The sequence below is a fragment of the Perognathus longimembris genome, chromosome 13 (assembly GCF_023159225.1).
Source record: "Perognathus longimembris pacificus isolate PPM17 chromosome 13, ASM2315922v1, whole genome shotgun sequence".
Lineage (NCBI taxonomy): Eukaryota > Metazoa > Chordata > Mammalia > Rodentia > Heteromyidae > Perognathus > Perognathus longimembris.
Genome location: NC_063173.1, coordinates 26,993,311 through 27,017,687, shown reverse-complemented (window position 1 = coordinate 27,017,687; position 24,377 = coordinate 26,993,311). Strand labels below are relative to the sequence as shown.

Sequence of the window (24,377 nt, the reverse complement as noted above, 5' to 3'; positions counted from 1 at the left end):
AAAACCATGATTCTAGCCAGGCACTGGTGGCTCATGCCTGTAATCCTAGCTACTCAGGAGGCTGAGATCTGAGGATCACTTTGAAGCCAGCCCGGGCAGGAAAGGCCATGAGACTCTTATCTCCAATGAACTACTCCAATAAAGCTGGCAGTCGCTTTGTGGCTCCAGTTTTAGAGCACTAGCCTTGAGCACAAAGAGGCTCAGGGACAGTATCCAGGCCCTGAGTTCAAGCCTCAGGACTGATTCTGGTTAGGGCCTGGGGAAGGTCAACATGTATCTTTCCGGGCCAGAGAGCTTGGTTTTTGTTTTGTTTTTCCCAATGACATACACAAAATGTTTGCTAGGTTCACACTAGCCCAAGCATACTGTGTACAAACCATGTCTCTAAAATAGACACAGAGAAATGCCATTTCCTATCATCTTTCTTCTATTCATGACCAAAAGTCTGCCATAAGTACAGAGAATGGTAAAAAAGTACTTCCTACGTCCTCTTACATTGGCAGGGAGCTCTCTAGTGAAAAGTCAGAGGGTAGACCACATTCGAGTAATATAAGGGCTTTATGTTGCTCATCAAAACTAGTGACTAGAAAAAGTGTATCTGAAAAATGACAAAACTACATCATGATAGGCAGCTTGCCTTTCACCTGAAGTGGTATCAATCTACCCTTGCTGTCTTCTAACAATCCTACAAATCTTCATTATTATAAAGACAAACAAGCAAACTGTAACCTCTCTGTACATCACTTTGACAATAAGAAAAAAATAAAATAAAATACCACACACACACACATACACACACACACAAACAAGCAAAGGTATAGTCAATCAACCAATCCCCACTACATTATCTGGTGGCAGAGAAGAAATACTCCTCCCCTGGTGCCAACTAGAAAATGAAATATCCTATTGTAGAATCTTTGCTTTAAAATATATACATATTTCTAGTGACAGGAGCCTCACTACTAAAGAGTAACTTGTTTCATTGCCAAACTATTTTAATTGGTAATTTTCATCATTGTGAAAGTTAAAATGTGTACTGTGAAATATATGTAGTAACTTAAACCCAATTAAGAAAATGAAAAGACAACTGCTAGCCAAAATTTGACCCATCTTTTTCAGACTTTTATGCAATTGCCCCTCATGCTGCTGGGGTATAACCACAGTCTCTCTCTCTGAGTTCTTCAAATCACTTAAAGAGTTATCTATCTCACTTCACTGAAGGTTTCTCTTCTCCATACTAATGCATACAAGAGAATAATGAACACTTTGGTGATTTAAGGAGAGTGAGATTTTCAGGGAATGGGCTGAAAGTTCTTCTATGAAGAGTATAAGAAACTGCATGCATTTTCATGCATCCTATTACACTAGCCTGAGGGTCTAGTAAATGCCTTTGTAGTCAGCAAAGGAAATCTATAACACTAAAGAGAGAATATTACATATAATACTTGAGGCAAGAAGTAGAGAAAAATTTCATTTACAAGGCAATCTGTTAAAACAACAAAGACTGGCTCAATAGGACTTTCCCTCTGAAAAATAATCGTTACTGAAATTCTAATAATCAAGTCTAGACAAAGAGCACAGAACAACAGCTGGCTTTGTCACACCTTTCATGTGGAATGTTTCTTCTGAAGTCTTTTCAAACATTCCTGTTCATCCTCAAATATGTACATGCACATATAATTTACTCTCCCTGCTGAATTTTCTATGCTAGGAATTTATTCTTTTCCATGAAAAGAAATATCCTAAGAAGTGCTGTAATCTATACATCTATGATTCAGGATGGGCCAGGGGATAGCAAAATAATTTGAACAAGTAAGGTTTTTAATAACCGTTAAAAAAAAATAAGGTGAATCCTTCACATTAAGGATTCTATCAAGAAAGTGTTAACAGGGGCTGGGGATATGGCCTAGTGGCAAGAGTGCCTGCCTCGGATACACGAGGCCCTAGGTTCGATTCCCCAGCACCACATATACGGAAAACGGCCAGAAGCGGCGCTGTGGCTCAAGTGGCAGAGTGCTAGCTTTGAGCGGGAAGAAGCCAGGGACAGTGCTCAGGCCCTGAGTCCAAGGCCCAGGACTGGCGCAAAAAAAAAAAAAAAAAAAAAAAAAAGAAAGTGTTAACAGGCAAGCTGTAAAAGAAACTGTTAAAAAATGAACAGTGACTATTTCCACATTAAATAATGTGGGGAAACAATGCCTTTTTCAGATAACAAGAAAATATTTTCTTCTTTTTAGGACGCATTCTCCTTTAAGAGCTTAACTTTTTAAAAAAAAAATGCCAGAAACTAAATGATTATGATAAACTAAAACTAAAGTGTGATTCTACCTCATGAATGAATTGTTATTTCATAGGTATTAAAAAAAGAAAGAAAAAGAAAAGGAATTATCCGCTTCCTTTGAGCTGTTTATCCATTTAAGAGCTCCCTGAGACTTCATCTTGGATGATAGCTAACTTTCACCTGAATGAGCTCACTATGGCTAGACATGACTACGATTAATTTTTATGATAATGAATTTTATGAGAATCTTGAAGAAAAGTACCATTGTTCTCATTCTACAGATAAGGAATTGGAGTCAGAATTAAGAAAGGTGATGTGGTAGCTATTAAAATGGACTCAGAAGTTTGAACAGAGATTTGTGTGTTACCATCCAACCAACTACAATCTTGCTAGCAGAGGCAGACCTAAAATTTTTACTCAAGGTCTTAATAGAGGAGACTCAGAGGCTGTTATAACTATGGAACATGAATTTCTTAATCCAAAGTATCACTCTATCTACTCCAACTCTGCTGAGTTCCATGTATTTGCCCCACTTACCGGCGGAGCGTGGGAGAGGCCACATCTGGGTACTTTGTCCCTGGTTGGAGAGTAGTTTGAGTTGAGCTGGACAGAGGCTGGGAAGCCGGGTTCACTTTCACTGAATTACAAGAAGCAACACTCTCGTTGTCTGATGAGATCCCCTTTTCCTTATCTGTCTGGTTGACCAGACCTGGCAGAGAACTGCCTAGGGCTGTTCTGGAAGGCTCCCTCAGCTTGGGCACTGGCAGGCCTGCTGACTTGCTGCTGATGTTGGAGTCTATGCTGCTGGTGCTAGACCTGTTCCCAGCCCCATTCCGGCTGTTGGACTTACTTGGCCTTGGCAAACTACGGTACTGTAGGTTTGTCCGGGAGCTGAGAGATAAATACCCATCATCCTGGTTCTGAGCGCCATCCATGCTGGTCTTTCGGCCTGTAGACCGGCCAACCAGAGCAGAGGACTTTGGGATTTTTCCTAGGGTGGCTGACCTGCTGGTGACGGTGGCCCCACTGGCTGTGATCATGGCCAACCCAGCTGCTGAGCCACTCTGTTTCTTGAACCCAAAGCTACTGGTGTTTGTGGTAGATGTTCTGGAGCTGTTGGGAAGAGGCTTTTTGGATTCATCACCGCTACTGCGGCCTGCATCTGATGGGGAGCGCTTCACCTGGGAAGATTTCGGGGAAAGCCTTCCCTTCTCAGACACCTTGGCATCATCAGTTTTTCCTAAGAGAGAAATGAGGAAGGTTAGCTTTGAAATGCTTCCCTCCTCTGAAAAAGGCTCATTTTTTCTTGGGAAGAGGGAAGAAGCAGTACCCTGGGGTGTGGGGGGATGGGAAGGAGGAGGAGAAGAGAGCTTTTAATAAAGATAATTTTGTCTCCCATTGTCTCTGTGAGCCTTTTAGTAAGTGTCAGTGATACTGTATTCATTTGCAAAACAATCTAAACATTGACCCAAGATAAAGCAAAGGCAGATATGCTAGGAGGGATAGGGGACAAAGAGACACTGCCTTTCACTGACCTGTCTATGACATTTCTGGGTGAGCTCCTACCCTTGTTTACTTACATTTCCTAAATCCTTCACAACACACACATATTCATGAGCATCCAGCCTCAGTGGGTTAACTGTCACCTGGCAAGGAGTAAGACTCATTTAGTATGAATCAATCCAACCAGTACGCTACTTGTAGGCCTCCCATGTACACTCATTAAAGAAAGTCTATTCCTAGCAAAGAATAAGCTCAAAGAGGTAACTGGTTAACTCAAGTCCTTGCTTGGGTTACTATAGCATCAGCTTTTAAACAGTTAACTTGCAGATGGTCTCTTACTCACCAGTTCCCGAGGTCTTCAGTGTGCCTGCTGGGGTAGCTGGCTTTGTCCTTGGCATTGTGATGCCCACCTGGGCTGTCATGCCTCGCCTCCAGGAGCCTGTCTGGGAGATGACGGGATTCTTCTTGCCTGATGTGCTTTTGTCAGACTCATCTGACACGTCAGAAGGATTCCGCCTCCACTTGGAACCTGGCTCCATCTTTATGCCGCTGTCTGACCCTCCGTCTGATTTCTTGACGTCATCACCAGACCACAGGGAATTCCTCTCCACCTGGGAGTGCTTCTCAGCGTCGGTCTGTGGGCAGAGACTCCTGGAATTAGTATTCCCCAGTCCCATTTTAGGGAATCCTTCACCCCAAAAGCAAAAAAAAAAAATTTAAAAAATGTCAATATGCTGGACTAGTTAAAGAAAGAAAGAAAAACATTGGTAAGTACTTTTTAAAAAGTTTGGTCTTTCATATTCTGATTATCTTGTTAGAAAGGCATGTTTATTCATTCATTTAAATAAAGAGTAGAAATAGGTCATTCTGAGTGAGGAAAGAAAATAAAGGGAGCAGGAGCAGGGGAAAAGGAAAGGAGCCTTAGCAAGAAAAGCCGAGCCTGCAGAGAAGAAAATGCTATGGGAATTCGGCCACCAACTCTGCCATTTGGAGACAGCTCTGGTGTTAAACCAGCTCTGGTGCTAAGCCTCTAGCCACCATCCCGTTTCTCTCCCATTTTCCTTTGTTCTGCTGACTTCCTATCACTCCACTGGCAGTGCTAAAGTCCAAAGCATCGAGTGAGGGTAGCTGCTTGTTCCACTTAAGTCAAGGGGGGGCTCAGCTGAAAGGAAACAAATCCTCAAACAGCAGCCGTTCCTGCTCCTACCCCAGCTTCATTTATATGCCACTGCTTTGCTCCCCTTGTGTGGTTTTATTCAGACAGAGATATAATTAGCCAGCTTTCTTTGGAGGAGCCCTGACCTCCTGGCCATGAAACTCAGAAGGGGACAAGGGGGTGATATTAATGATCAGCTGCACTAAAAACCACAAAGTGAGCCAGAATGTTTGGGGCTCCCTGGGGTGTGAGGCCAACCAGAGGATACCAGGGAGAGAAGCAGTACTGTGAAGAGAAGGCAGCAAATCTTCTGGTGGCTACAATGCAAAATGAGTCCCATGTTAGTTCTAGCTACCAAGAGTGGGCACCATCACCAAGGTGGAAAGCTAAAGTGAACCCTTGGCAAGAACATGGCTTATAGCACATCACACAGGAGTCGTTCAAAGTCTTCCTCCACAGAATACAAGAAATGAACAGAACAAAAGCTATATATAACAAGCAGCCCAAATGTAATTGTCTTTCTCTCTCCTTTCCAGCCCTTTCTACCCTTATGAATTTAACCTATCCAAGCAGCCACCTTATGGATGCCACCATTTGCTTGGTCCTTCCTCATACACACACCATATCCCAGCCCAGTACAAAGCACTAGAGATAGACATGGAGGAGAAAGGAATAAAACAACTGAATGAATGAATAATATCTGTCCACTAAGCTACAACACACTTTAATAAAATGATCTTGTCAGATCTCAGTCACTATTTGGTCAAGGAGAGTAAGGGGTTAAGCAGTATTGTCTTCATCTTAATTTTACAGATGAACAGAAACTAAAGTACCCTCTCTCTGTTGCAACTGCCTCAGTCCAGGCTTTTCGTCTTTAGATACTGTGGGTACATTCAACCAGAATAGATTCAATGCTTGCTGCTTGCCAGGCATCATGGAGGGACTGAGAATCAGTAAAGACTGAATTTTTTTCCTACTTACAAAGTTTATGATCAGTTATAAGAGTCAGAGATTGAACACCTATGGACAAATGGATGTATAATTGTGAATTCTGCAAAGGAAAGGATTGGAAGTCTGGGAAAGAAATACAGAGCCTGACCGAATGAGGGTAGGAAGCGGTCATAAGAACCTTTAGAAGGGGGAAGGGGGAAATGAGGGAGGAGGTAACCAAACAGTACAAGAAATGTATCCAATGCCTAACGTATGAAACTGTAACCTCTCTGTACATCACTTTGAAAATAATTTTTTTTAAAGATTAAAAAAAAAAGAACCTTTAGAAAATCCCTAAAGAATAAAGGAACCAGGTGCTAGTGGCTCATGCCTATAATACTAGCTACTCCAGAGGCTGAGCTCTGAACATCATGGTTCAAAGCCAGCTCAGACAGGAAAGTCTATGAGACTCTTATTTCCAATTAACTACCAAAAAGCCAGAAGTGGAGCTGTGCCTCAAGTGGTAGAGTACTAGCTTATCAGGGCTAGCACTCAGCCCCTGAGTTCAAGTCCCAGGACCAGCACCAAAAAATAAAAACAAAAACAAAATCCCACAGAGAGACAGACAGACAGAGAGAGACACACAAAGAGAGATAGGGACAGAGAAAGAGAGAGAGAGAGAGAGAGAAAGAGAGAGAGAGAGAGAGAGAGAGAGAGAGAGAGAGAGAGAGAGAGAGAGAGAGAGAGAGAGAATGAAGGAACTTTGAGGAGTTTAGGGAATGAAAGAAGGTTGAGGAATTTTGGGAGAGCATACTAGGCAGCATGCATGTGCAAAGGTCCAAAAACAGGCAAGAGTTTGGCTTTGGAAGCATTCATTCAATAAATATTTGCTTGGTCTGGGAATATGGCCTAGTGGCAAGAGTGCCTTCCTCCTATACATGAAGCCCTGGGTTCAATTCCTCAGCACCACATATATAGAAAATGACCAGAAGTGGCACTGTGACTCAAGCGTCAGAGTTCTAGCCTTGAGTAAAAGGAGCTTAGAGACAGTGCCCAGGCCCAGTGTTCAAGACCCAGGACCAGCAACAAAAACAAGCCAGGGACAGTGCTCAGGCCCTGAGTCCAAGGCCCAGGACTGGCAAAAAATTAATTAATTAAAAAATATTTACTGAGTACCACTATGTGATGGCAAACTTACTGACACTGGGAATACAATGAACAAATTTAAAACAGCTGGTGCTGGTGGCTTATACCTGTAATCCTAGCTACTCAGGAAGCTGACATCTGTGGATCATAGTTCAAAGCCAGTCTGGGCAAGAAAGTCCATGAGACTCTTATCCCTAGTCAATCACAGAAAAAGTGAAGTGGTGTGGTAACTCAAGTGGTAGAGTGCTAGCCTTGAGTAAAAGGAGCTTAGGGACAGAGCCCAGGCCTAGAGTTCAACACCCAGGACTAGCAACAAAAACAAACACAAACAAACAAAAAAAACCCTTAATCTCATGTATAATAAGTCTATTTGATCATATCTTAATATGCTCTAAGATATACTGAAAAATTAGCACATTCCATTCCATACCCTGGATTACTGTATATTCTCTTAATGTTAAGTCTATTTTTCCCAATCAAATTGCTAAGAATAATAATAAATAGTAATAACAACAACAAAAATCATCAAGACGTTACTCTGGACCAGACACTGAGCTAAAGCGCTTTGTATGTATCATTAATTCTCATTAAAAACGAGGAAGTAATAGTTAACACTCTCTGTTTTACATGAGAAAAATGGAGGCAATGAGTAGAAAAGCAATTGCCCAAGATCACACAGGAAAAGAGATGCAGAGTTTCCAGGATGTCTAATTGCCAAGTCTACATATTTTAACCTCAACATCACATTGCTTTCCTTGATATAAACCCAAGGATATGAGAATTTCTACACACCCCATAGCACATAATAAAAATATGTTCAATACTAGGTCTCTCTTCTATATCAGCAGGCTAGCTCGCTGTGCCCCACAATCTGCCCTAGAACAGCTGCAGCCCAGACCCTGGGTACAATGCTCTAGAGCTACATTTTATGAGTGGTCTTCCTCCCCCGCCACCCTATGCACACCCTGAATTTGTTCCAGGAAAGTAGCTTTTTACAGTTCTAGGACATTCTGTTAACTTTCTGTTCAAATCTCCTTAACAAATCCTTCCTGAGTTATATGTCAAACCTGGTACATGTCTTTGGAGTCAAAGTGAGTGAGGTCTAGCTTCTCTCTTCCTAGAACTTACACCCACAGGAAGACCAGCAGGATGACTATGCTGCGATGTACAGAGTGCTAGCTTTTTCCTCTTTCGAAAGTGTTCTTTATTGTCTTGATTTGGACCTCTCCTTAGCCATCCAACAGTAAGATGGGAAGGTGGGGAAAATGAGCCAAAATAACCTCACAGGAGAGGGCAGTGTTCAGAAACAAGAGGGAGGCTGGGTGCCAGGTCATGCCTGTAATCCTAGCTATTCAGGAGGCTGAGACCTGAGGATCACAGTTCAAAACTGTAGGAAAGTTCATGAGACTCTTACCTCTAATTAATCAAAGAAAAAGCTGTAACTGTGCTGTAACTGAAGTGGTAAGAGTGCTAGCCTTGAGCAAAAGAAGCTCAAGGACAGTGTCCAGACTCAAAGTTCAAACCCCAGAACTGGCAACACGCGCACAGAGAGACAGAGGGAGACAGAGAGAGAGAGGGAGAGACAGACAGACAGACAGAGAAATCCAAGAGGGTAGACACTTAGGATGTGGCTTAAGAAGTGGGGAGCCTGAGTAGCACTGTGGCTCAAGTGGTAGAGTGCTACTCTTGATCTGGAGAACTCAGAGACAGCACCCAATCCCAGAGTTCAAGCCCCACTACCAAAAAAGAAAAGAAGTGGGGAGCCTGGCATGATATAGGACAAGGTATTGGCTGTGGACTCTGACAGACTAGAGCTCCACTACCGAGTGCTGCCATTTGTTTGTTGTGTATGATGCTGGAAGAAGTCCCTTCCCATCTCAAAGATTGTTACTCTGGCTATAAAATGTAGTTGATCATAAACAAGTCTCAGAGTGTTGATGATGAACTCAGTGAGCTAAACATGGAGAGACTGCAGACAGTGGCTCTTCTCATTATCAAACTCTCCCCACTAAAACTTCCCAGTGCTCTGCTATCCACCTATATTTAGTCTTTATCCCATTTGTGTCTTGCATCAGAATGAACAAGACACTGTCTCCTTGCTCTGGGCCACAAGCCTCCAGGCATCAGGGCCGCTTTCTCCTTATGCCAAATCCCTACCTAGAGAGTTAAATGACTTAAGTTTGAGAACTAGTAATAATCAATGGCATCAGCAGCATCGCCTGCCACCCATATCACTACATATATATGCAGAGGGATATGCTTTGTTCCTATACATAGGTTCTTAGTTGATCTTGTGCTCTGAGGTTATGTTATTGCCCTTATTTCACAGAACTCAAATGAAACTACAGGTTAGAAGAAGAAAAGTAACTTACTGAAATCAGCAACCATAACTCCCAGCAGGTGAGCAGAAGGGACAGCCCTCATGCCCGCAGCTAACTCTATCCCCACATTCGGAAGACTCTAGTGTCCTTCAGGGTCACACAGAATAAGAATCTTTACCACATAAGTCAGAATTTTAACTCTCTGAGTAGCAAAATTAAACTGGCATGGAACTATCTTATGCCTTTCATGTATTTTATTTAAAATGTCACAAGGCCAGTTGTGGTGGCTCACATCTGCAATTCTAGCTAGCTACCCAGGAGGCTGAGATTTGCAGTATGGCAAGAAAATGTCTATAAGACTCCATCTGAAAACAAACAAAAACAACAACAACCAGCAAAAAGAAATTGGGTGTGAGGCATGCCTTATGTGGTAGAGCACCAGGTGAGCAAGTGTAAGGCCCTGAGTTAAAACACCAGCACTGAAAAAAATATTGCAGGCATTGAAAACGAGAAGAAACCTTGCTTCTCAGCACATGTTGCTTCTCAGCAACCTTCCACAAAAATGGGAGAAAACCTTGAATGGTCAAGGACAAGGATGCATAGATGAAAATATGAGAGGTATCCTTCTGCCAACACATCCCCAGCATACACTGAAAAATACTGTGAAATAGAACATGAATTGCTCACAAACAAGTACATGAAGAACATGGCAAGACAGGCGTCTGTGGCTCACAACTGTAATTCTAGCTAACTGTGATCTAAAGATCACAGTTCCAAGCCAGTCCCAATTAAAAAAAAAAAATCCATGAGATGCTTATCTTCAACTAACCCAAAACCACAAGTTGAAGTGTGGCTCAGGTGTCAGTCTTGAGTGAAAAAAGCTAAGGAACAGCATCCAAGCCCCAAGTTCAAGTACCAGTATACCAACACACACACACACACACACACACACACACACACAGAGATAGAGAGAAAGAGAGAGAGAGAAAGAAAGAGAGAAAGAAACAAAGACAGAGAGAGAGAGAGGGAGGGAGAGAGAGAGAGAGAGAGAGAGAGAGAGAGAGAGAGAGAGAGAGAGAGAGAGAGAGAACATGCTGAGCTTTTAATCCCTGGCATGAGACAAAGAAAGGGGCAGGAAATCCAAAGGGGGAGAGGGAGAAAGGGAAGGAAGGAAGAGGAAGGAGGGATAAAGGAAGTTTCTGTGCAACTATCTAGGTCAGGTACTGAGAGCAGCATTCACAATTTCCCTGTTGCTCTTATATACACCCTTCACAATAGGTCTAATGCCATGATTTTATGAATGAGAGAATAGAGACGTGAGGAGATTAGCTAGTTCACTCAGGAGTGTCAGAGTGAGGAACTCAACCCAACACCACCAGACTTGAGTGTCACCCTCCTCCCTGAAGCCACTCTTAGCTGTCCATTATACTTACCAGCTTTCTTCTTCTGAATGTCTGTTAACAAGCATTTAAGACCAAGCAACCACGGCTCATACCTGTTATTCTAGCTACTCAGGAGGCTGAGATCTGAGGATTGCAGTTTGAAGCCAACCTGGGCAGTAAAGTCTATGAGAGACTCTTATCTCCAACAATCAAAAAAGCCAGAAGTGGACCTGTGGCTCAAGTGCTAAGGCGCTAGTCTTGAGCAAAACAAACTCAAGGACAGTGCCTAGGCCCTGAGTTCAAGCCCCAAGACCAACACAAAAAATAAAAACAAAAAAAGGCATTTGGGCCTCAAGCATGGGTCTCTGGTCAGCACACAGAGGAGCAGTGAGCACAGGGGCTCAGTGCTGCATGGCTGGTCACACATGCCCAGTGAGGCAACCTTAGCACAGCTCAATATCCCTGAGGAAATGGAGTCTTGCAGAGACAAAGGCAACCTCATTCCCCCAAACTGCTCATCCATTATCTCTGTCTCCTCTTCTTTCCATCAGTATATAACACTACTCCTCAGGTTTTCTAGAAAATAACTTCCCTGTTCCACAAAGGTGAAACCGAGACAGGCAGCCTGTCCTCAACTTGTTTTCCCCATGGGCACACAGAGCCACTAATTGCCTCCGTGCGTCCTTCCTGGCAGACTGTGTATTGCCCACTTGCCCGGAGTAAACCAGCATGTGACAAGACTGTGAGAAAGCACAGCCCAGAAGGAGCGGCTCTTAGGGAGGGTGCAACACATATCTTCACACTGCTGGATACTGAGCAGAGTAATGGCCCTTAGCATTCCTCACAGTGGTGTGGGGGAAGAGGTGGGAGGCAGAGAATTACACTGATTCAAATATTTTGAGATGCTCCCTAGACAGAAACAAAGGAGATGTCACTCAAAACCTATTCAAAGACAACATGGCAATAGAAAGCTCAGTGACACTGGTTCTGTGTACATTTCTGTGATCTCCAAGCCTACTTTGTCCCTTTTTATTTTAATGTTTTAAAGTCAGGTAGAGGTACAGGGAAAAAGTACCAAGCAAACAGCAAACCTTAAGAGGATAAAATAACTTGTGATCTTGATCAAAAGATATGTGGATCTAGGTGCCTATGGCTCACACCTGTATTCCTAGCTCTCTGGGAGGTTGAGATCTAGAATTATGGTTTAAAGCCAGTGCAGGCAGGAAAGTCTGTGAGGCTCTTATCTCCAACTAATCACCACAAAGCTGGAAGTGGAGCTGTGGCCGAAGTGGTAGACTACCACCTTTGAATGAAAAAATTAGAGCCCTAAATTCATGTCCCAGTACTAGCACATGCCTGTATGCATGCGCATGCGTACACACACGTGTACACACACACACACAAAACAACAACAGTGTAGAATATTGTTTAATCTCTTCTGTGACATTTGTAAGATGAAAGCATAGTTGGTCAAAGAGTTAGAGGCCTTAACCAAAGTCAGTTGTGACTGATCAGAAATCATTTCACAGGCTGGGAATGTGGCTTAGTGATAGCGTGTTGCCTAGCACGCATGAAGCCCTGGGTTCGATTCCTCAGTACCACATAAACAGAAAAGGCCAGAAGTGGTGCTCTGGCTTAAAGCGGTAGCGTGCTAGGCTTGAGCAAGAGAAGCTTAGGGACAGTGCTCAGGCCCTGAGTGCAAGAAAAGAAAAGAAAAGAAAGCAAAGAAAGAAAAGAAAAAAGAAATCTTCTCTAAGTGCCAGGTATTTGTTTGGCATCAATGTTGAACTGTAAACTCCAATTGTAGCATTGTGGATTGAGAACAGAGAAAGAAACGTCCGATTCAGTGGTAAGGTCCCTCAGCCTATAAGGTCACAGGAGAAGTTTCATTGATTGCTAATCTTACTGCCTGTCTGCAGGTGATTGATTTTGTTTCCCTATCTTTATATCTAAGGGAAAACCAGAAGCTTGGTGGTTATTGTTACTTTGAATACAAAATGAGTACTGAGAAAAAAAATCCTCAGAAGAAAACTGGTGGCTCTGTGATATTGGCAAGTGCAGAGATAAAGGCTGCCTGGGAGTTTCTAACCTATGTGAATCGTCAAGTAGACACTGATCAGTTTAGAATAACTGATCAGTTTTTAAACTGGTAGTTTAGAATTTATTTTATGTTGTTATTGTTTGTTTGTCAAACAGACGTGCTTATTTAGCACAATATTCTTTAGTGGCATGCACAATCTTAAGTGTATATCTTGAATAATTTTTATAAAATTAATGGTTACATAATTACCACTTAGAATAAGATAAAGAACACTTAACCCCTAAAACACAACTACCACAATTTAACCCCACTGACACCTCAAAAATGGCAAACTCTGACTACTGTAAGAAAGCAATCTTAGGGGTAATAATACCACCTAAACTATTTCATCAAGCCATCTCCACTTCCCCAAGACATACTTCCACTGCTATACTGAGGACATATCATTTCCCAGCCCTGCCTTCAAACAAGAGTTACCTTTCAAACAATGAGATTTCCAACATAGCCTTTATATGAGCAGAGTAAAAAAGCACTGGAGAAAGAAAGAAAAAGTGGGAAGGCAGAAGAGGGGAAGGAAAAGAGGGAAGGAGGAGACAGAGAGGCAGTATATGCTCTGCTGTCCCCAAGTCCCTAAGGGAAACTCTGTTCCAGTCAGACTTCCCCAAGAGTTCACCCAATAACAGCAGCCTCCACCAAAGGAAAGATCTAGTTACAAAAAGGTTCGTCCATGCCAGCACCACCATGACTAACCAGAATGCCAATCAGCCCCGACCTGAGAACAAGCTGTGAGGATAGCATTGACTTTTCTAGCAGTAAAATAGGCTTGTAAAACCAACAACTGCTAACCACTCAGGAATGCTGTAAGCACAAGGGAATGGGCCTATGTAAAACTACACTGTATTGGACACATAAAAATCTGAGTGTTTATTTATTTTATTTTATTTATTTTTTGCCAGTCCTGGGCCTTCAACTCAGGGCCTGAACACTGTCCCTGGCTTCTTTTTGCTCAAGGCTAGCACTCTGCCACTTTGAGCCACAGCGCCACCTCTGGCCATTTTCTATATATGTGGTGCTGAGGAATCGAACCCAGGGCTTCGTATATATGAGGCAAGCGCTCTTGCCACTAGGCCATATTCCCAATCCCAAATCTGAGTGTTTAGCTGGGAGCTGCTGATAGTTTATGCTTCTAATCCTAGTTACTTAGAAGGCTGAGATCTAAGGATCACAGTTTGAAACCAGCTTGGACAAGAAAGTCTGTGAGACTCTAATTTCCAATTAACAACCAAAAAAAGCAAGAAGTGGAGTTGTTGGCTCCAGAAACAGAGCATTATCCTTGATAGCAAAAAAGATTAGGGACAGTGCCCAAGCCCCGAGCTCAAGGCACACATGTATGTGTACCCACCCCACCCCAAATCTGAGAGTTTAAAGTAGCAGTTGCAAACTCCAGCTCCTTGGGATTGGATTGTATTTTTCTTCTTCTTTTTTAAATCAGTCATGGGGCTTGAACTTGGGGCCTGGATGCTGTTTCTGAGCTCTTTTGCTCAAGGCTAGCACTCTACCACTTTGAGCCGCAGTGCTACTTCTAGTTTTCTGGTGGATAATTGAAAATAGGAGTCTCATGGCCTTGCCTTCCCCTGGGCTGGCTTTGAATCATGATCCCCAGACCTCAGTCTCCTGAGTAGCTAAGATTACAGAGCCACTGGCACTTGCCTGGATAGGTTTTTTAAATTTTAAAAAAATTGTGTAGGGGGCCTCTTTGAGACACTGGAGTGTGAGAGATCTGCCAGGGATGGACACTTGGTCATCTGTTGATTATTCCCTACATAGAGTAATATTTTTCTGATGTTTAAAGAGAAAAAGTAGAAACACATTTTCATGAAAAATAATGCAATTTTAAAAGCTAACATGGAATCCTGTATAAAAGAATAATACTGCAGGACAAACAAAACACATCAGCTAGTGGTATGTGACCTACTGAGGAATAGTTCTCAACCTTGAGCATGGGCCTGGCCTTCTAGTACTGGGGTCTCAATCTCTGTTCTCACCCAATCACTCTCAAGAGATCATATGCTAGCTCGCTATACAAAGATGATCTAGGCTATGATCAGCCAGTTGAGCCCAACATTCTCTTGTTAGATCAAGGTCCAGGGAGGAAATAGGGTCTTCGATGAGTTGCTTAGTTCATGGAAATGAGGTATTCTAAGGTCACTAGTGAGTATGGTGAGGTCTCCCTACCCTATTTCCAAACCCAAGCATCCTGGCTCCCTCTCTTTGCAGGTGGAGGCCAGAGTTGAGGAAATAAGGTCACTGGAGGGACTTCTACTTATGTGAACAGGGCCTCTCAGCCCATAAACCCAAGGCTCTGGAATGTCAGGGACCACTGGAGAAGTCCAAGAGAGCTCTGTACATCTTACCTGCACGTCCAGGTTTTTTCGGGAGGAGGCAGGTGTGTTGGCATAGGAGCTGATGGAGGAGCTGGTGTTGATGTCATCCGTGCTGAGGTTGTCTATGGTGTCGCTAATGCCACTGCTGACAGAGCTGCTGTCATCCCAGCTGAAAAGACAAACACATCCTAAGCACCAAAGCCTTACACCCTTCTAGATCAGTTTGATGATAGAGATAAATGCATACCTTCCTGGAAAAGGTGCAACCTGTGTCATAACGTCTCAGACAGAACTGAGATATGACCAGGATATGACTCATCCCCAAAGGGCATCTTCCATCCTTGCTATTTTTGAGCTGGCACCCTGATAAAGTGGCTGAGATGTACCTTTCTCCCAACAGAGGGTACTTTCATACACAGAGGAGGTTACAGGGTACTACCCATGTCCTACTCCATCCTCCCCTTCACCAGAGGTACTTTATAAAAGCCAATTGCTCTTCTCCAGGCCAAGTGGCAGTGAGTCAGGATTTAACATTGTAAGTATACAGGGAAAGATCCAACACTGCACTACCCTGCTGTAAGAGAGGGGCAGAGGCCTTGTGAATTCTTTGGACTCCATCCTGGAACAAAGAGCCAAGGGAAAGAAAGCGGTAATAGTCAGCAGAAATCTGCCTGTTCTGTATTAGCTCTAACTTGAATAATATCCCAGAATATATTTAATATAGAAATCACCCCTGAGATGTTCAAGCCAAAGCTCCTGGCAATAATTCCTTATTGTTACCCATCTTTCTACCTCCCATGCCACCTCCTGTCACCCTGAAGTACAAAGTACCCTTGTCTCTACTTATGTGACTACACAGGCCAGGTAGTCTCTGTTCTGCTTCTCCTCCTAACAATCAGCAGCCTAAATGATTTTCTATAACATGAACAGACCCATTCACTCCACTGTTAATACCCCCAGCTGTCCCTAGGACTTAATATCCAAACTCTTAAAGCGACCCTAGCCTTCTGATCTCCTCCCTCTATTCTCTCTCATGAATTTCTCCCTGTGCAATGGGCTTCTGCTCCTTGAAAACTATTCTCATTTCCAAGGTTTTGCATTGGTTGTGCCTGAGAAATGCTGGGTGGCTGAAATTTCAAAAGTTAGGACCACACCTTGTGTACGTGTACACACACACACACACACACACACACACACACACACACACACACACACACACACACACACCCCTACTTAATTTAACCAGCCTATAAGACACTTGACTCTACATCCTGAGCTCTGTGCTGAGAGAGGAAGAAAATGCTACAGAAAACCTGCTTTCAAACCCTTGTGCTTCACTCCCATTTGTCCCCCAAAAGGCAATCTGGAGGGTCCTTCAGAAATGCAGGGAAAACATATAACGATGAGTCTCAAGTAGGGAAGACAAACCAGGAAGAACAAGAGTTCAATAAAGGAATATATTCCCAGAGTTCCCAGGGTAACAAAGCTCTAGCAAACTTCATTTTATTCTACTTCTGAAAAGCAAAAATTGTCTACTTTCAGAATATGTGTTTTCTCTAGTTTGTATCCTTCAGCGACAATGTTCACCGTGCCAATCAGCATTTACATATACTCTCACCAGCCTTCAGAGCCACTCCTATGGGAGACTGTTCCCCTTATTTATAATAAGAAAACTAAGACTGTGAGAAGCAGCAAAAAACTGACACAGAAGGCCAACCTTATTTTGTGTATCCCTTCCTTTCCAACTCCAGAGCCACAGTATGTACTTACTAAATATCTCCTGATTGAATTCAGATGTAGAAGAGAGACGGGGAAAACTTCTCAGGTAAACTTGCTCCTGCACATGAATTCTGAACCCAATTCCCTTACCACTTAATTCTTTAACAGGTCATAACTTCTGTGCCTCAGTTTCACCCAAGGCTGACAACCATATGAGACTGTTGGGAAAAGCATGTGTCACAAATGGAAGAGTTCTTGAATTACCTTTCAATATTGAAAGAAAAATCCCATGAGTCTCTTATTCCATTTGCTTTTTTGAGTTAGGAATTTTAGTGTATCTAAAATTTCTTATAATCTGATGAAGAAAAAGGAGAACTTAGGGAAGAGGAGTGGTAGGGAACTTAGTAAAAGATTCTTACGTGTATCTTGAAATTGTACCCATTCTTCCCTGTGGCCATTCCACATCAAAATATTATTCTATTCCAGAGAGTCAGGTGGCAGTGACACACATAGATCTTTCCCCCAACAGTATAGAGTGCTGGGAGATTTAGCTTGGGTCTACAGAAAGTCCCTAAAATTGAGCTGGCCTGGAAGAAGGGATTGCATGATGGAACCCATGGAAAAGAGTGGAAAAAATACATGATAAGCATAACAAAACAGTAATACTGGGAGCCTCATGTTGAATAAGCGTGACCCAGAACTGTCTACATGCCAGAAAGCAAAACTGTCTCTTCACTTTACTTTAGTCAAAGTTTATTTGAATATAAAATTTGCTTAGTTTCCCACTTGCCCTTGCCCAAAATTAAGGGTACAAATGGTCAGAATCCATTAGATTAAATCACCGAATTCTAAGGAAGTCTAAGGAAAAGTAGTTCCATATAGATGATCTATGAAAACTATGTTGCCCTAACATGGGCAGTGGGATGGTGCCTCTCCTCCTCCCACCCCCTCAGAGATTCACATTGTGCATAAACATCTTTTTTTTCACTAAATTTTATTGACAAGGTGATGTAGAGTGGGTATAGTTTCATAATAAGGTAGTAAGTACATTTCTTGTCTTATTTATTACACCGTCCCTCATTTTTCTCTCTTCCCTAGTTCAGATAAGCATACATACAATATCCAGTGTACCAAAATCATATACGACCACAGGGAGTATGCCAAAGGAAATTCACCTAGTACATTAAACATAATGACAACAATAAAATCCTCCTGTTTCCATCTCTTGGAGTTCATTTTGCTTAGCCTCATCTTATATAATCATATGTACATAGCTGTTGAGCTATTGTGATCCTCTCATAGGTCTATCCTAGACTTTTTTATGTTTATTTAGTAATTGTTTGGTTTTAGAAACATACTATAAAGTTGCTGACCAAAACATGTGGAAATACCATTTGAAAAGAAGTTTGTCATTTTACAGACATGATCTCTATGGTTCTCCCCACCCCCCCAAAAAAACCCCACATATCAGGGAGACCATGCACCTTTGTTCTCTGTGTTCTAGGCTTGTCTTGCTCAACATTATTTGTTCAAGATCTGACCATTTCCCTGCAAAATGCACAAACATCTTAACAGCTGTGATGTCTGGTACTATACCTCTGACTTTGATCCCCACATTTGTGAGATCACAGAGAGATGCTGAGACAAATGAAAAATACTTAAACATGCATGTGAAGCCAAGGGCTGATAGTGACTGCCTCAGTCTCACTGGGCCTGAAAGTGAAGTAGTACAGAGGGAGGAGGCAGAGTTGGGAGGGATGGAAGTGTACCTTTAACATCTCTGAAACTCCTGTATCAGCCATATGTAGAGCCAGAAGCAAGTACTGGGAAATGTGAGAAGTAATAAAGCCCTTTCATTTGCTCAAAGCAACAACAACAACAACAACAACAACAACAAAAAGTAGTTAGGTTTTTGTCATTTGGTATGCACATAGTTTTTAATAGGGATCTGTAATTTGTTTGGAAAATAACCCCAGACATGTGGCTGAGCGTCAGACATGAAAAATGTGGAAAGCATGCAGAATTCACTTAAGCCGTGTGAATAGAAGTTGAACCAGTCAAGCAGTAAAGGAAATTAGGTACAACCTGAGACTAGGTATAACAGTCCATAGAGCAAATCAGGTAATTAATGTTGAAAGAAGTTATAAAAAGTGAAAACTTCAAAGAAACACAGAGGCTGTGTGGTGGTGAGACAGAATTCCAGTGGAGAGGCCATGGGGACCCAGTAACAATAAAAAGGAACAGTGTCTTCCACTATGACTCCGGAAGAGTCATTCTGAAATGTGACTTGATCATCCCTTGGTCCTGGCTTTAAATATGACTGAGGAAAACCATACAAAAATCCAAAGCCCACCGAAATGATAGACCTCCTACTCTTAAGAGATGATTTTACATTTTATATAATTTGGAAATGGTTTAAAAAATTATGATAAAGTGAGTCAAAATAGAAATGCATTAAGTGATAGCTTTGTGATCAGTAATCTGTGTATTTATATATAACACATATTAGAGGGTATTATAAAAGACCTTATGATTTCATTTTTTTAAATATTGATTTCTAGATGGGCACTTGTGACTCAGGCCTGTAATCCTAGTTACTCAGGAGGCTGAGATCTAAGGATCACAGTTTGAAGCCAGCAATGGGAAGAAAGTCCAAGAGAGTCCACTAGCCAGAAGTGGAGCTGTAGCTCAAAGTGGTAGAGTAGTAGCCTTAAGCAAAAGAGATCAGGGACCTGAATTCAAGCCCCAAGACCAACAAAAACTAGGACAAAAATTCATTTCTGGATGGGTGCCTGTAGCTCACGCATGTAATCCTAGTTAATCATGAAGATAAAATCTGAAGACTGCAGTCCAAAGCCAGTCTGGGCAGTGAATGAGATTTTTATCTCCAACTAATGACCAAAAAGTTGTAAGTGCAGCAGTGGCTTAACTGGCAGAATGCTAGCCTTAAGCACAAAAATTCAGGGATGGGCCCAGGCCTTGAGTTTAAGCTCCAGGACCAGAACACACACACATACACACACACAAATGATTTCTAATTTGAGATTTTTTTAAAGGTGATACAATTTTTGAAAATTGGATTACACTATGAAAAATTGGAGAGGAGGCTGAGGGAAGAGGACAGCAAATTTAAAGCCAAACCCAGGTTACATAGAGAGACCCTATCTCAAAACAAAAATAAAAACCACAAACATAAAAAAGATAAGTGTGCCTAATGAGAAATTTGAAATTTATTGGGACTAGATATGTTAAACTTATTAATGTGGCCTAAAATGTTTACAGAAATTTAATTACCCAAGTTTGCAAGTAGTACTAATTGTTTAAGTATATTTGATCTATGGAGGGTTTTTTTTCTTTTTCTTTTTCCTTCTTTATTGTCAAGGTGAAGTACAGAGTGGTTACAGTTCATATGTAAGGCAAGTACATTTCTTATCTAACTTGTTACCTCTTCCCTCATTTTCCCCCCACCTCCCCCCTCCCTATTTCTGATCTTAGTAAAAAGACAAACCATTACACCAAATGGTTTTGTAAGTATTGCTGTTGCAATGGTTTGTCTTTTTATCCTTTGTCTCTCAATTTTGGTATTCCCTTTCCCTTCCCTAGTTCCAATATACGTATATATAGTATCCAGGGTACTAAGATCAGTTACAATGATAGCAGGAGTAAAACCATGGGAAGGGAATACAAGAGAAAAATAACTACAACAGTGATATACCACTTGTTTTCATAACTTGGAGTTCATTTCACTTAGCATCATCTTATACAGGCTTAGCTATTGAGCTATTGTGATCTTCTGCTATGACTATCTTAGACATATACTAATTATTTATTCCCTATGAGGGAAACCATGGAGTCGATGTTTCTTTGGGTCTGGCTCACGTCACTTGGTACAATGTTTTCAAAGTCCTGATTTATTGAGTTTGAAGTAACAAGATATAGTCAACAAGTGAAGGTTATCACAATTTATTTAAAAAAATGCCCAGTTTATAGGTGAGATTTATAAGAAAATTCAGGTTTAACTATATATTAAATATTAAAAATTTAAGTTGACTCCTATCTCCAATTAACCACCAGAAAACCAGAAGTGGCATTGTGGCTCAAAGTGGTAGAGTGCCAGCCTTGAGCAAAACAGCTTAGGAACAGTGCCCAGGTTGAGTTCAGGCCCCACCACAGAGGAAAAACAAATATATATATCAAATATATATATATATCTATATACACATATATATGTATATAGATATATATATAGAGATATTTAGTAGAGACAGTAGAATCAATCACCTCAGAGCTACTTCTCAGAAACTAAAATGTGACATAGTGTTTGGCTGGTTCTCCCACTTTTTTCTTTCCCATCTTTTTTTCTTTTATTTCTTTTTAAAAAGAACATATACATTCCTGAACAATCTATTAACTGAGACATCAACAAAAATGGCAAGGTATAACCATGGATTCATCTGATCAATCAATACAAAAGTACATTACATATGTATATATGTATATATATTCACACATATATATCTAAAGTAAGAGAGAGAGAGCACACACCAAGTCCCTTCCTTTCTGAATGAAATGTACCACACTGGTCATGTCAGATAGATATAACTGTAGTTATAAGTAATCCATCTTAAAAATCATCTTTATTCCTTTTGCCATATAGTTGAGTAGAAGGAATCCATCAAACTTTTATTTTTTTTTCTTTGAACTTGTAAACTCAGCATTTTTGAATCCTGAGCAATGGGACTTATTCTATCCAGTACACAAGCTATGTGCAAGGCAGTCTAGTAGCCGTGACGACTCAGTTGCCCCTAGGGTGACTATAAGTCTAGCAGAGGGGACAAAGACACAGTGAGGAACAAATAGAATGGAAAATAGGGAGATGAGCAAAAAGCATCAAGTGGAAATTACACTGGTCTTAGATAGTGGAACCTAAAGATGCCCACCCTGCTTCCCCAGAACAATGTCCTGTCTCACTGAAGTTCAGAAAAATCAGTCTCTCCCAGGCCTCAGGCTCCTCTAGAGGGATGGAGACTAACAAAGTCACTCAAAGGTTCCTTTCTATCTATGAGTTCAAGCTCAGATAAAAGCTGCAACAAGGGTCTGGGACTATGACCTAGTGGTACAGTGCCTGCCTCCCATACATGAAGCCCTGGGTTCAATTCCTCAGTACCACTTATTATAGAAAAAGCCAGAAGTAGTGCTGTGGCTCAAGTGGTAGAGTGCTAGCCTTGAGCAAAAAGAAGCCAGGGACAGTGTTCAGGCCCTGAGTCCAAGCTCCAGGACTGGCAAAAAAAAAGCTCCAATAAAGGCAGCTAGGCACACTGAGGATCTCACTGAAGCTTCCCCCCATACACAGCATTTGTAACTCAGTTACTTAGTCTCTGGGTTTCCTCATTGCTCAAATTCGTATCTTTAAGAGATAACAGAGTGGTCTGGAAATATGGCCTAGTGGCAACAGTGCTTACCTCGTATACATGAAGCCCTGGGTTCAATTTCCCAGCCAGAAGTGGTGCTGTGGCTCGAGTGGCAGAGTGCTAGCCTTGAGCAAAAAGAAGCCAGGACAGTGCCCTGGCCCTGAGTTCAGGACTCAATGACTGGTTAAAAAAAAAAGAGCTTGCAGAGTATCTTTTAAATATCTGAAGTATCAATATCATATATGTCATATATATATATATATACTTTTTTTTTTTTTTTTTTTTGGCCAGTCCTGGGCCTTGGACTCAGGGCCTGAGCACTGTCCCTGGCTTCCTTTTTGCCCAAGGCTAACACTGCCACTTGAGCCTCAGCACCACTTCTGGCCGTTTTCTGTATATGTGGTGCTGGGGAATCGAACCCAGGGCCTCATGTATACGAGGCAAGCTCTCTTGCCACTAGGCCATATCCCCAGTCCAATATATATATTTTTTGTCTGTCTACCTATCTATGAGACAATTAGCAAGTCCTAAGTAGGAAATGCCCTTTTCAGAAAGAGGTTTGCTCTCCTTTTTGACACATGCTTTTCCACTGCTATCCGCTACTTGCATGGCCCTGCAATTTGGGTTTCACCAGATCACACTCCTTACACACTAATAGGATGTGATCTTTTCAGCATTTATAGCATTTACAGTGATAGTTATAATATCACAAGATATACCGAGCACATAACTAGGCATTATTCTACATCTGTTTGTCCCTGGATAAAACAGATGGCTTAGGATCCAGGGAATATCAGGATAGGGTTTAAAGCAAGATACAATGATTTCACTACACTTTCGGTTCATCTGAAAGACAATACATTTAGTGGCATAGAGAAACACAGTGTACATAAATAAACTTCAAAATCTCTGCTAAAATCTCTGGGATTACAAAAGAACTTCCATTTGCAGTCAGCAACCAAGCATATAGAGAAAAGAGTTCATTTTGGCTAGAACCTAGAATTTTCACTGGAACTGAGATGTTCTAAAAACCTCAACTGTTCATCTACCACCTCTTGGAGAAATACAGATGTGAAGGGAAAAGAATCCACAAAAGTCACAGGAAAATCCACTCAAAAATGGAAGGGGCCATTAAATCAGGAGATCCAATTTCAGAGTCTTTTAAGAGCTGCTGACATCACTGTGTCAGGAATTCAAATGCCACTTCGGGCTTAAAGTACAATTTTAACAGCTCAAATTCAAACTATCTGATATGAAAAACACAGGTAAAAGAGTCATAAATTATTTCAGTTTTGCACACTTGAGGCTTTGCCCCAATATTGTGGAGAACAAGCATTCTATCAAACCAAGAAGACAAACCTGACTTCCTCAAGACCCTGGGAGAAACCACTTAAAACTTGAATGAATGTTAAATACTGAGCTCCTAAGGAGAGAGAGTGGCTAAAAATAGCAGAAATCTGTACTAATCTTGAATTAATGTGATATTACGTTTACAATTTCATCTCTCAAGAAGCAAAACAGGAAAACAGAGGGCTAATTAAACCAATTTTCTACAAGGATTTGCATGCCCTGGCCTTTGGCAAAAGGAGTTATTGAGGGATCTGGAGGGAGTGGGTCATTATGCTTTCCCTGAGAGATAATGTTGAGAGATAATGTTGTTTATTCAAAGGAAAGACAAGCTAAATGACTTTGTAAAAAGAAATAGGTTTGCAGATATGTATTAGTTCTTCTCTGCTCACTAAGCATGAATCTGATCAGCAGAGTATTGTAACTACCATTCTGAAAAGGAGTGTCCAGAAAGCAGGATCCCGACCCTCCTCCTTCCAAGGGCTTCTAGCGTCCTCAAAAACAGTCTGGACCACCACTGCCCTCTTTCTACTTCTTTTCAAATGGCTAGAACTACCAGCGGTGCCAGGCCTTACCTGCTCCATTTTCCAGTTCTGCTACCAAATCACAGCCAAACCCATTTACACAGCCCGGTGCCCCCAGCCAGACAGCTGCATTCAGTTGCAAAAAAAGCTCAGACTGGTGGAACTTGTTTTCTGGCTATTGTTCAAGGCAATTGTTTGCGTGAAACCTCAGGGCCCAAGCAGAACTAGTGTGGAT

The 24,377-nt window shown here is 41.7% G+C and overlaps 1 protein-coding gene across 7 annotated transcripts in view; it reads right to left on the bottom strand.

Annotated features, from left to right (window-relative positions):
• Positions 1–24,377, bottom strand: part of Nav2 (neuron navigator 2) — a 702,797-nt gene that overhangs the window by 63,819 nt on the left and 614,601 nt on the right. For all 7 annotated transcript variants that reach the window (XM_048359787.1, XM_048359783.1, XM_048359784.1 and 4 more), the window contains exons 12-14: positions 15,172–15,310; positions 4,125–4,416; positions 2,816–3,518 (exon numbers count right to left, since the gene is read on the bottom strand). In XM_048359787.1, the coding sequence (XP_048215744.1) occupies positions 2,816–3,518; positions 4,125–4,416; positions 15,172–15,310 (1,134 nt within the window). The remainder of the gene's footprint in view (positions 1–2,815; positions 3,519–4,124; positions 4,417–15,171; positions 15,311–24,377) is intronic.